The sequence below is a fragment of the Hyla sarda genome, chromosome 3 (assembly GCF_029499605.1).
Source record: "Hyla sarda isolate aHylSar1 chromosome 3, aHylSar1.hap1, whole genome shotgun sequence".
Classification (NCBI taxonomy): domain Eukaryota; kingdom Metazoa; phylum Chordata; class Amphibia; order Anura; family Hylidae; genus Hyla; species Hyla sarda.
Window position 1 is genome coordinate 358,992,070 of NC_079191.1, and position 12,130 is coordinate 359,004,199.

General features: G+C 43.0%; 1 protein-coding gene across 6 annotated transcripts in view; it reads left to right on the plus strand.

Annotated features, from left to right (window-relative positions):
* Positions 1–12,130, plus strand: part of KIZ (kizuna centrosomal protein) — a 190,845-nt gene that overhangs the window by 45,616 nt on the left and 133,099 nt on the right. For all 6 annotated transcript variants that reach the window (XM_056567647.1, XM_056567650.1, XM_056567651.1 and 3 more), the window contains exon 4: positions 9,100–9,745. In XM_056567647.1, coding sequence (XP_056423622.1) covers positions 9,100–9,745 — 646 coding nt within the window. The remainder of the gene's footprint in view (positions 1–9,099; positions 9,746–12,130) is intronic.

Sequence of the window (12,130 nt, forward strand, 5' to 3'; positions counted from 1 at the left end):
AACATGGGAAGGCATACTGATGAATGTTAATAAATGTTCTATTAACCTCTTAAGGACCAATGACGTTGTGGAACGTCATGGCACCCTGGGCTTTAAGGACCAATGACGCTCCACAACGTCATGGCGTTTTCCGGTCTCTGCCGCTCGCCGGGCAGAGATCGGAACCGGGTGCCTGCTGAAATCCTTCAGCAGGCATCCAGGGCAAACGCCGAGGGGGGCCATGTAGGCCCCCCATGTCGGCGATCGCCGCAAATCGCAAGGGAAATCGCCCTTGCGATCTGCGGCGATACCGGGCTGATCGGGTCTCTGGGACCCGACCGCCCGGTAATTTCGCATGATCCCGGCTGTCACAGACAGCCAGGACCATGCTGAAGACTAGGAGTGAGGTGGCAAGCCTGCCACCTCCTCCGATCCCCTGCGATCCGTCGGTTAACTAACCGACCAATCGCGGGGGGGGGGGGGGGTTACTTCCTCCCGTCCTGCCCGGCCCCTGGACGTCCGGAGAGGACGGGAGGAAGACCGGAGGACGCGGCGGGGGACGGGGGAGTGCTGGGGACCGGCCCCGGTACTTACCTGAAGACCCGGATCCAGACGATGAAGACTGAGGTAGCGGCGACAGGTGCGACAGCCGCGGTCGGGCCCTTTGCAGCAATGCACGTCGCCGTAAAGCGACATGCATTGCTGTAATGGGACCCTGTAAACTACAACTCCCAGCATGCCCAGACAGCCCTTGGCATCTGGGCATGCTGGGAGTTGCAGTTTTGCAACATCTGGAGGTCCACAGTTTGGAGACCACTGTGCCCTTCCAGATGTTGCAAAACTACACATCCTCAGCATGCCCTTACTGTCCAGGCATGCTGGGAGTTGTAGTTCTGTAGCATCTGGCCCTTCAGATGTTGCAGAACTACAACTCCCAGCATGTCTGGACAGTTTTGGCATACTGGGAGTTGTAGTTTTGCAACATCTGGAAGGGCACAGATTGGGAACCACTGTATTAGTGGTCTGCAAACTGTAGTCCTCCAGATGTTGCAAAACTACAACTCCAAGCATGCTGGGAGTTGTAGTTCGGCAACATCTGGCTCTAAAGATGTTGCCGAACTACTACTCCCAGCATGCCTGAGAATGCTGTGAGTTGTGGTTTTGCAACAACTGGGGGCACACTAGTTGGGAAACATTGTCTGTTTCCTAACTCAGTGTTTCCCAACCAGTGTGCCTCCAGCTGTTGCAAAACTATAACTACCAGCATGCACTGATAAACTGTGCATGCTGGGAGTTGTAGTTTTGCAACAGCTGGAGGTCCCCCCCCCCTGTGAATGTACAGGATACATTCACATGGGCAGGGGGCTTACAGTGAGTATCAGGCTGCAAGTTTGCGATGCAGCAAATTTTGCGCGGCAGCTCAAACTCGCTGTAACCCCCCTGCCCGTGTGACTGTACCCTAAAAACACTACACTACACTAACACAAAATAAAATGATAAGTAAAAAAACACTACATATACACATACCCCTACACAGCCCCCCTCCCCAATAAAAATGAAAGTGTCTGGTACGCCACTGTTTCCAAAATGGAGCCTCCAGCTGTTGCAAAACAACAACTCCCAGTATTGCCGGACAGCCGTTGACTGTCCAAGCATGCTGGGAGTTTTGCAACAGCTGGAGGCACCCTGTTTGGGAATCACTGGCGTAGAATACCCCTATGTCCACCCCTATGCAAATCCCTAATTCAGGCCTCAAATGCGCATGGCGCTCTCTTTTTGGAGCCCTGTCGTATTTCAAGTCAACAGTTTAGGGTCACATATGGGGTATCGCCGTACTCGGGAGAAATTGCCTAACAAATTTTGGGGGGCTTTTTCTCCTTTCACCCCTTATGAAAAGGTGAAGTTGGGGGTCTACACCAGCATGTTAGTGTAAAAAAAAAATTTTTTTTACACTATCATGCTGGTGTTGCCCTATACTTTTCATTTTGACAAGAGGTAAAAGGGAAAAACGCCCCCCAAAATTTGTAATGCAATTTCTCCTGACTACGGAGATACCCCATATGTGGGCGCAAAGTGCTCTGGGGGCGCACAACAAGGCCCAGAAGGGAGAGTGCACCATGTACATTTGAGGTGATTTGCACAGGGCTGATTGTTACAGCGGTTTTGACAAACGCAAAAAAAACAAAACCCCACATGTGACCCCATTTCGGAAACTACACCCCTCACGGAATGTAATGAGGGGTGCAGTGAGAATTTTCACCCCACTGGTGTCTGACAGATCTTTGGAACAGTGGGCTGTGCAAATAAAAAATTTTGTACAGCCCACTGTTCCAAAGATCTGACAGACACCAGTGGGGGGTAAATGATCACTGTACCCCTTGTTACGTTCCTCAATGGGTCTAGTTTCCAAAATGGTATGCCATGTGGGTATTTTTTTCTGTCCTGGCACCATAGGGGCTTCCTAAATGCGACATGCCCCCAAGCAAAATTTGCTCTCAAAAAGCCAAATATCACTCCTTCTCTTCTGAGCATTGTAATTCGCCCGTAGTGCTCTTCAGGTCAACTTATGGGGTACCTCCATACTCAGAAGAGATGGGGTTACAAATTTTGGGGGGTATTTTCTGCTATTAACCCTTGCATAAATGTGAAATTTGGGGGGAAACACACATTTTAGTGACAGTTTTTTAACATTTTTTTACATATGCAAAAGTCGTGAAACACCTGTGAGGTATTAAGGCTCACTTTATTCCTTGTTACGTTCCTCAAGGGGTCTAGTTTCCAAAATGGTATGCCATGTGGGTATTTTTTCCTGTTCTGGCACCATAGGGGCTTCCTAAATGCAACATGCCCCCCAAAAACCATTTCAGAAAAACGTACTCTCCAAAATCCCCTCGTCGCTCCTTCGCTTCTGAGCCCTCTACTGCGCCCGCCGAACACTTTACATAGACATATGAGGTATGTGCGTACTCGAAGAGAAATTGGGCTACAAATATAAGTATACATTTTCTCCTTTTACCCCTTGTAAAAAATCAAAAATTGGGTCTACAAGAACATGCAAGTGTAAAAAATGAAGATTGTGAATTTTCTCCTTCACTTTGCTGCTATTCCTGTGAAACACCTAAAGGGTTAAAATGCTGACTTAATGTCATTTTGAATACTTTGGGGGGTGCAGTTTTTATAATGGGGTCATTTATGGGGTATTTCTAAGATGAAGACCTTTCAAATCCACTTCAAACCCGAACTGGTCCCTGAAAAATTGTGATTTTGGAAATTTTGTGAAAAATTGGAAAATTGCTGCTGAACTTTGAAGCCCTCTGGTGTCTTCCAAAAGTAAAAACTCGTAAATTTTATGATGCAAACATAAAGTGGACATATTGTATATGTGAATAACAAAAAAAAATTATTTGGAATATCCATTAACTTACAAGCAGAGAGCTTCAAAGTTAGAAAAATGCAAAATTTTCAATTTTTTCATCAAATTTTGGAATTTTTCACTAAGAAACAAGTATCGACAAAATTTTACCAATAACATAAAGTAGAATATGTCACGAAAAAACAATCTCTGAATCAGAATGAAAGGTAAAAGCATTCCAGAGTTATTAATGCTTAAAGTGACAGTGGTCAGATGTTCAAAAAACGCTCTGGTCCTAAGGTGTAAAATGGCCTGGTCCTTAAGGGGTTAATCAAAGATACCAATTTATGCAATTAAGAATGATCTACCATCTGTACTACTCACCGATACAGTTAAAAAAGATAGGCTGTTGGAAGAGTGCAGTCTGCCCTAAGTGTGCCACAGCGGACGTAGATTTAATTCATCTGTTATGGGTATGTCCAAAGGTTCAAGAATTCTAGGTTACGGTATTTCGGAAGATTGGAAATAAATTGAATTTTTGAAAAAGATTGGTCGGGATGGAGGTTATTCTTGGAGACCTTAGTAAGATTAAGAAAGGTCGAGAACTATTAAATCGCATTTTCATGCTAGCTAAGGTGGTAGTCTTGAGGGGGATTTTTGGAAATAGGGGCCCTAATGTAATTGAATAGGAGAGACTACCGTATTTTTCGCCATATAAGACGCTCCGGCACATAAGACGCACCCAATTTTAAAGGGTGAAAATCTAGAAAAAAAAGATTCTGCACCAAATACAATAAAGTATAGGACAGTGATCTTCAACTTGCGGACCTCCAGATGTTGCAAAACTACAACTCCCAGCATGCCCAGACAGCCGCTGGCTGTCCGGGCATGCCAGGAGTTGTAGTTTTGCAGCATCTGGAGGTCCGCAGGTTGAAGACCACTGGTATAGGAGGTAATACTCACGTGTCCCCGTAGCTCCGGACCCGTCACCGCTGCCCTGGATGTCGCCCTCCATCGCTGTCGCCGTGTCCCCATTGCTCTGGAATGTCTGTGCTGCCCGCTATCCTCGCTCTCCGTCGACGACATCAAGTTGCTACGCACGCCGCTCCTATTGGATGAGCAGCTGGGTTAGTTTCACTTTCGCTTCAGACACGGCGGTCAGCTTTGATCGCCGCTTCTGAAGGGTTAACACAGGGCATCGCCGCGATCGGTGATGTCCTGTATTAGCCGCGGGTCCCGGCCGTTGATGGCCGCAGGGACCGCCGCGGTATTTGCCGTATAAGACGCACCAACTTTCCCCCCAGTTTTGGAGAATAAAAAGTGCGTCTTATACGGTGAAAAATACGGTAGTTCAAAAATTCGGAAATATGAGGAATGGAGAACTGGTAGGTCTAGTAAAAGATTAAATAGTTTCAGATCAATCTGGGCAGAATGGGGGAAGAGTGAGTTTTATTTTTTATTTATTTTTTTCTCTCTCCTTCTGGCAGGGGTGGGGGGTGGTGGTGGGTATTGCGATTGTATGGTTGAGGATTATGTACGTGTATTTATATGTGAAATTGATATAATAAAATTGGTTAAATAAAAATTAAAAAAACATTTTGATAATTCTGACATTTATGCGGGGATACTAAATATGTTTTATAAATTATAATTTTTTTTAACGCTTTTTGGGGGTAAAATGGGAAAAAGGGACGATTTACATTTTTATTGGGGGAGGGGATTTTTCTAATATTTTTAAAATTAAAAAAATATATATATATATAGATTTTTTTTTATACTTTATGTCCCCATAGGGGATAGCAATCATAGCAATCTTTTGAGCAATCCCCATAGCAATCTCCATAGCAATCATTTGATTGCTAATACTGTTCAGTGCTATGCATAGGCATAGCACTGATCAGTGTTATCGGCAATCTTCTGCTCTGGTCTGCTTGATCTCAGACCAGAGCAGAAGACCCCTGGAGGTGGCTGGAGGAAGATAAGGGGACCTCCGGACGCCATTTTGGATGATCGGATCCCCGCGGCAGTGCCGAGTGCGATCCGATGATCCATTTTAACACCCGCATTGCCGCAGATGCTGTGATCGGTATTGATCACGGCATATGAGGGGTTAATGGCGGACATCAGCACAATCGCTGATTTCCGCCATTACCGGCGGGTCCCTGGCTGCTGATAGCAGCCGGGACCTGCCGCGCTGATGCGAGCACCGGTCCGGTGCTTGCGTCATGTACAGGACATAAATGTATGTATATTAGGACCACCGCATGTATATAAGGACCACCGCATCAGGACGTAAATTTACATCCTGTGTCATTAAGGGGTTAACAGAGGAAGGGGACCACTTAAATGGGCACTGTCAGATACAAAAACATTTGATGTTGTAAAGCATGTATAACCAATAGGTTTTGCAATTGCTTTCATTGGAAAATTTTCATTATTTCATACTGAAAAAGCCAGTCAAAGAACTGCACACTAGTCCTGCTGTGTCCATCCTCCCACTGTCAGCTTGTGTCCCGCTACTGTCAGTGAGGACATGCTGGGAGTTTTAGTTTTGCTAATGCTAGGGGAGATGTTAGCAGACAGCATACTGAGGGAGGGGGCGGAGACCTGCACAGTGAGGCCACGCCCTTTCCCTTTGAGAGGAATTCAGACTAGTGAGCTAAATTAAAGGTGTAATAAAAAAATAAAAAATAAAGGGGCTAGACACATAAAAATTAGATGTACATGGTCAGGATTAGGTACTGAGTGATTTTTTTTTCTTTTTAAATGTTGTTGGATCTGTCAAGTACGCTTTAAAGGAAAATTAGGAACAGAGGAGGGCAGATAGGGGGGGGGGGGGAGATTCAGTAGCATCGCCTAGGATTTAGACAAATTGACTTTATAACCTGATGCAACCCCATAGGGCTGCAAAACCCTATACAAACAGGGGAGAGACAGGAGGGGACAGGGACAGAGTAACAAGAACATTATCTGCAAATAATCTGCATCTGCATCAAAGAGGCAAAAGGCAAAAATCAAGAGGGAAAGTGGACATCCCTGGTTGGTCCCGTTGTGGAGGGCTTTATATAAGAGCATTTAATAGAGGCAGTGGGACTCGAGTAGAAACCCCTTGGAGCAAGTAAAAAAATGGCCCGAGATACCAATTTTGGAGAGGGTAGTGAACATAAAGGGCCAACCAAGCCCATCGAATGCCTTTTCTGCATCTAAGCTCATGATAAGGGCCTGTGATGATTGAGGATGACTATGAGGTCTACAACCCTCCTTGTGTTGTCTTCCCCCTGCTGACATGGGGTAAAGCCAACCTGGTCTTTCTATATAAGGTTTGGAAGATGATAGCAGAGCCTCGTTGCCAGAACCAGTGGTTATATGAGTTATTGTTTATCTGTCAGAAATAAGGCATTTTCGTCTACACATCTGCTGCTCAAAAGATATTTTATAACACCATTCTCTGTAAACCATAGAGGCTGTATTTGAAAATGTCAGTAGATCAGCAGTTTCTGAAATACTCAGATCAGCCCCAACAAGGCACCAACAAGCATTTCACATTTAAAGTCACTAAAATCCCCTTTCTTCCTCATTCTGATGCTCGATTTGAACTTAAGCAAGTTGTCTTGACCACGTCTACATGTCTAAATGCATTGCTTCCATGTGATTGGCTCATTAGCTATTTGCACTAACAAACCTAGCCGGGTAATAAAGCCATACAGGAAGAGCTGCATCACCCAGACTTTTTATCATAAAATGTTACATGAAACTGTATAAATCTGATCAATGTAATAAGGCTGTTCAAATCTTCAGGTTGTCTACCCTCGAGATTTACAGTATATAGTTTGGGGTAGATTCAGGTCTATACATTGCATAATTGCATTGCATAACTTCAAAAATGTTTCGTTGCTAAAGGAAAGTTTTCTTAGTAAAATACTTGAACTTTTTTTTTTTTATAAAATGACTGTTTTGCAAAGGGTACATTAAATTGAAGTGTGAACTGCAAGGTAAGTGTACACTCAATTTTCACATTGTTTTAATCCATGCTTTTTATATGTTTATGTTTTAACATATTTTTTTAATTGACAGCTTATCCCCTTAAAGACACAGCCCATTTCGACCTTAAAGGTGTACTCCGCTGCTCAACATTTGGAACATACTGTTCCAAACTCTGGAGCCAGCGCCGGGAGCTCGTGACAGCACGCCATGCCCCCTCAATGCAAGTCTATGGGAAGGGGCCTGACAGCCGTCTCGCCCCCCTCCCATCGACCTTCATTGAGGGGGCGGGGTGTGATGGCATGAGGGGGCGGGGCTATGATGTCACTAGCTCCCGTCTCCAGCGTTCGGAACAGTTTGTTCCAAACGCTGAGCAGTAAAATACCCCCTTAAGGATGCCGCCAACTTCATTTTCGCACTTTCGTTTTTTTTCTCCTCGCCATCCAAAAGCCATAACCCTTATCTTTTCCATCTTCAGACGCATATGAGGGCTTGTTTTTTGTGTTACCAATTGTACTTTGTTTTGACATCTTATATTTTTAACATACAATGTGCGGCACAACCTAAAAAAATTATGTGAAAATTGAAAAGAAAACCACAGTTATGCAACTTTAGGAGGGTTTCATTTTTATGAAGTGCTAACGAATAAAATAATACCATGTTTACATGTTTTATTATTACTGTATTACTCAAAATTTGACCTATTCTGACCCCTATAACTTTACAACTTTTCCATATACGAGGCTATATGAAGGCCATGATCGCTATTGTACCACTTTATCTATTTAATTTTTTCTAGGATGTGATGTGTCCAAAAAGAAGCAATTTTGAACATTTTTTTCTGTGTTTGCCGTTCACATAGACATTAGTATGAATATTTACGCACGCGGTGATACCAAACAGGTTTAATTATTATTATTTATTTATTACACACAGGAGGAAGCAAGTGATGGCTGATGTCTGCTATTACCATGTATAAAGCGATCGCAGGTTTACTCGCACTATAACACTGTGTACTGGGTTTATTGTGGGTGAACCAGGTGTCCGTTTCTCTTTAAAGGTGTGTCATCGTCTGCAAATTTTGTGAGGTGATGCTTTGTGTTCCCATTGGTGGCAAAGTGTAAGTCTACTGGGTATGACTTTAGCTGCCAAGAAGCATTAAGGAGAACCTTTCGTAAAACTGGTATATTACTGGACAGTTTGTCTTTTCCACCATATACTCAACCAAGGGGAATTTTCCTGATAGACTCAACCTCCACTTTTCTCTTCAACAAGATATAATAAATCTAATTGCAAGTTAGCTTTATAAATTTGGCTAAATTTGGCCCAGTTTGGCAAAGCCTACCTTGAAGTATACTGTAGTCATCTACAATTGGTATTTATCTTAATATAGAATTATAGTAAAATTATTCTGTGAATAACTGAATTTATGAAACAGTCTACCTCAGGAACTGGTCACAGCAAAAACAGTTGAGGGCTTCAAAACATTCTTAGATACATTTTTAGAAACTTGATGGACCTGTGTCTTTTTTTTTTCCAACCATACTAACTGTAACTATTCCTCATTCATTGTTTCTGATTTCTCTGTTTGTAGTAGGTATACCTTATGTGAAAAAATATAACTTGAAATTTGGTGTACTTTACACAATAATGTGGAATCTTTACCCAGCACCTTAAAAGCATTTTAGTACTTGCTTTTGAAAAAGAAATGTCATCTTGAAGGAGGAAGGAAAACAATTTCTCAGCATTCAATTCTCTCTTAAAGCCCCACAACCTCTATTTTCCAGATGCTGCAAGTTTCACGACAGGCAGAAATTAACACAAGCGCAGACATGTCAAGAAGAATCTATCATCCAGCAACAATCTTCATGGGCCGCCAAATGTCAGCCAACTCAAGCATTGAACATTGCCTTACACAGAGGAAATCTCCCCAGCCCACAAAGAGCTTTTCTATTTCTGACCCACATTCAGTCAGACAGGCAGCAATAAACAGCAATGTGACAGACAGCTGTGTAGTACCAGCTAATAGTGATACTCAGTGCTTAAATAAGCCTGACAAAATAGATGGGGAGACATCATCCTTCCAGATTAGTCAAAAAATGCTGGTCACATCCATCGCTTCTTCTGAGGATGCGAGAACACACCGCGCAGAGATCGACAAGACTCAAAGTGGTAGGAAACATTTAGTTGAAAGCAGGCAATCTGCACAACTTAGCTCACAGACTCTGAAAAGATTAAGTCCAGAGAACAGAACAGGGGATTTACAGAATGACAGCCCAGGCAACAAGGTGGAAGATTCATTGATGTATGAAAGGCTGGTTCCTAATGAAGAGAGATTTACACACGCAAGCCCCTCTGGATCTCCACCTGATGCCTGTGATTACATAAATAACCAAACATCAGATAACCGGAGCGCCGCTGAAAATCTGTCAGGTATGATGCCTTTACTTATATATTTATTTTTCCTTTATCCTACACTATATTTTGTTTCTTTTTTCTTTGATATGTTCTTTATTGTCCTTGCTCTGCAGAAAGTAATCTTCTGAGTAAAAATGGATCAGCAGAAACATTCATTCTTATGCTTCCATTGTGTTCCTTGGATGAGTTTGCCAAAGTCTTATTATGTTTAGTATATCGCATGCTAATGTGTTGCTTGAACTGTGTACACTAAAGTTTTAGCTTTTATCCCACTTCACAAAACTTTCTTTAATACATTGCCCAACCTAACCGTGCCTATTGTATCTCCTGCTGGGATAGAGTTGTTTCATTTGCTGTGTGGCAAGGTAGTCTGACCAGTGAAATCGATCCTTCTTCATGCAAGAGTAACTAAGGACATAGTTGTGTACACATATGAGGAGATTAGATTCCTCGCAAGTTATTTCCACACTATTTACTAATAGTTTAAAGTTTTTGTACAGATTTTGGCCTTTTTGCTTTAACTTCAGATCATTTCTCCTTGTATCAGGAGCGATTTGTGCAGAGAGTACAGTATACGTATTTCATATAAGGCCATTCCTAGTATATTAACCTCTGGATATCCAACCACCTTGAGAGTATTTGCATTTATATGCCATAGAAGATGCTTTTGGTTGAGGTAGTGACACATGCCTTGCCAAAGAAGAAATTCTCAGCTAGTTCACTGGGTAACTTTTTATCACTATAGGTCAGAATTTTGTGTTTCCTGCACAGTGCACATTAGGAATCAATATTTTCCTATGATAAGATTTGCTTTTAATTTCTTAATTGGAGTTCACTTATAACTTTCACAGCTCAGTAAATGCCACTTTCATATTGTCATCCCTGGTCTTGGGGTTACCACAATGATGTTCCCAAGACCATCTATTGGTCCTGCCCATTTTTTTAAAGAGTCATCAGACATCACTTCTGTAGAAGAATTGCAGATTTCTCAAATGCCATCTATTGGTAGTTACTCAATGTAGAAAATACCATTATATGTATTATTTTAATATACATTGGTTAAAAAAAATGTGTATATTTTTGACCCTGCAGCTATATTACCTGTGTGTCTCTGTGAGGAAACCAAATACAGGAAGTGTGGGTGGACAAGCAGGTCCCTGTAGGCTGAGAACAAGCAGGGCCCTGTGGGCTGAGGACAAGCAGGGCTCTGTGAACGGAGGACGAGCAGGATGAGTGACAAGCCAGCAGCCTGCACAGAGCCCTGCTGGTCCTGCCCTCACTTCCTTTATTTGGTTTCCTCACAGAGACACACAGGCAATAGTTGCAGGGACAGCGTCTACATTATATAATAAGTTTTTGCTAACGACAGGTACACTTTAAAGAGCAATGATCTATAGATGGCTTCAGAGAGACTGTTTTTAACTTGAGGATAACTAATTTGCATACTTTTCCCACAGAGCATTGCCTGTAAGATTATTTGCTTTATCTGGTGATTTCCGCATGGAGAAATGATACTTGTTAGGAGTTCCTGTGAAAGAACTTTGTGTGACTGAAACAATATTTTATGAACACCTGAAGCTCACATTTAGTTTTATAGTTAACTTGCTGAGTACCCGGCGTTGCCTGGTTTTTCCTTCCTAATCCTTGTTGGGGAGGAAAATCAACAAGGGAGGAAGCTTTTGACTTCATATCCCGTCCTGATATATTTTAGTCATATCCCAACCCCATATCCCATCATCATATCTCAACCTCATATCCCGTCCTCATATCCCGTCATCCTATCTCAACCTCCTTTCCTGTCCTCCTATCCCGTCCTCATATCCAGACCTCATATCCCGACCTCCTATCCCGTCTTCCTATCTCGACCTCATATCCCATCCTCCTATCCTGACCTCATATTTCGTCCTCATATCCAGACCTCCTATCTCGACCTCATATCCCGTCTTCATATTCTGTCCTCACATCCTGTCTTCATATCCCGTCTTCATATCCCGTCTTCATATCCCGACCTCCTATCCCGACCTCCTATCCCGTCCTCATATCCCGTCCTCATATCCCCACCTCGTATTCCTACCTCCTATCCCGTCCATATTTCCCATCCTCACATTCTGTCCTCAGGTGGGACTGATTTGTGATGAAGATATTGTAAGCTGAAAATAGAAGGGGGCATGGCTTTGTGGGACTGGGCGTGATTTGCAAGCCAGACCAATGCACTAAAAGGGTAGATAATAAAAGGGATGGGGCTTAAAATGTGGGCATGTCTTTGTGAGATAGAGTGTGGCTTGCAAGCCGGATTGACACATTCACCAAGAGATGCAGAGTAGAGCTTGTGGAGTAAGGTATTGGAAGTCCCATATACTTGCATACGACTTGAATCAGAAACCCATCTTTTATATAACG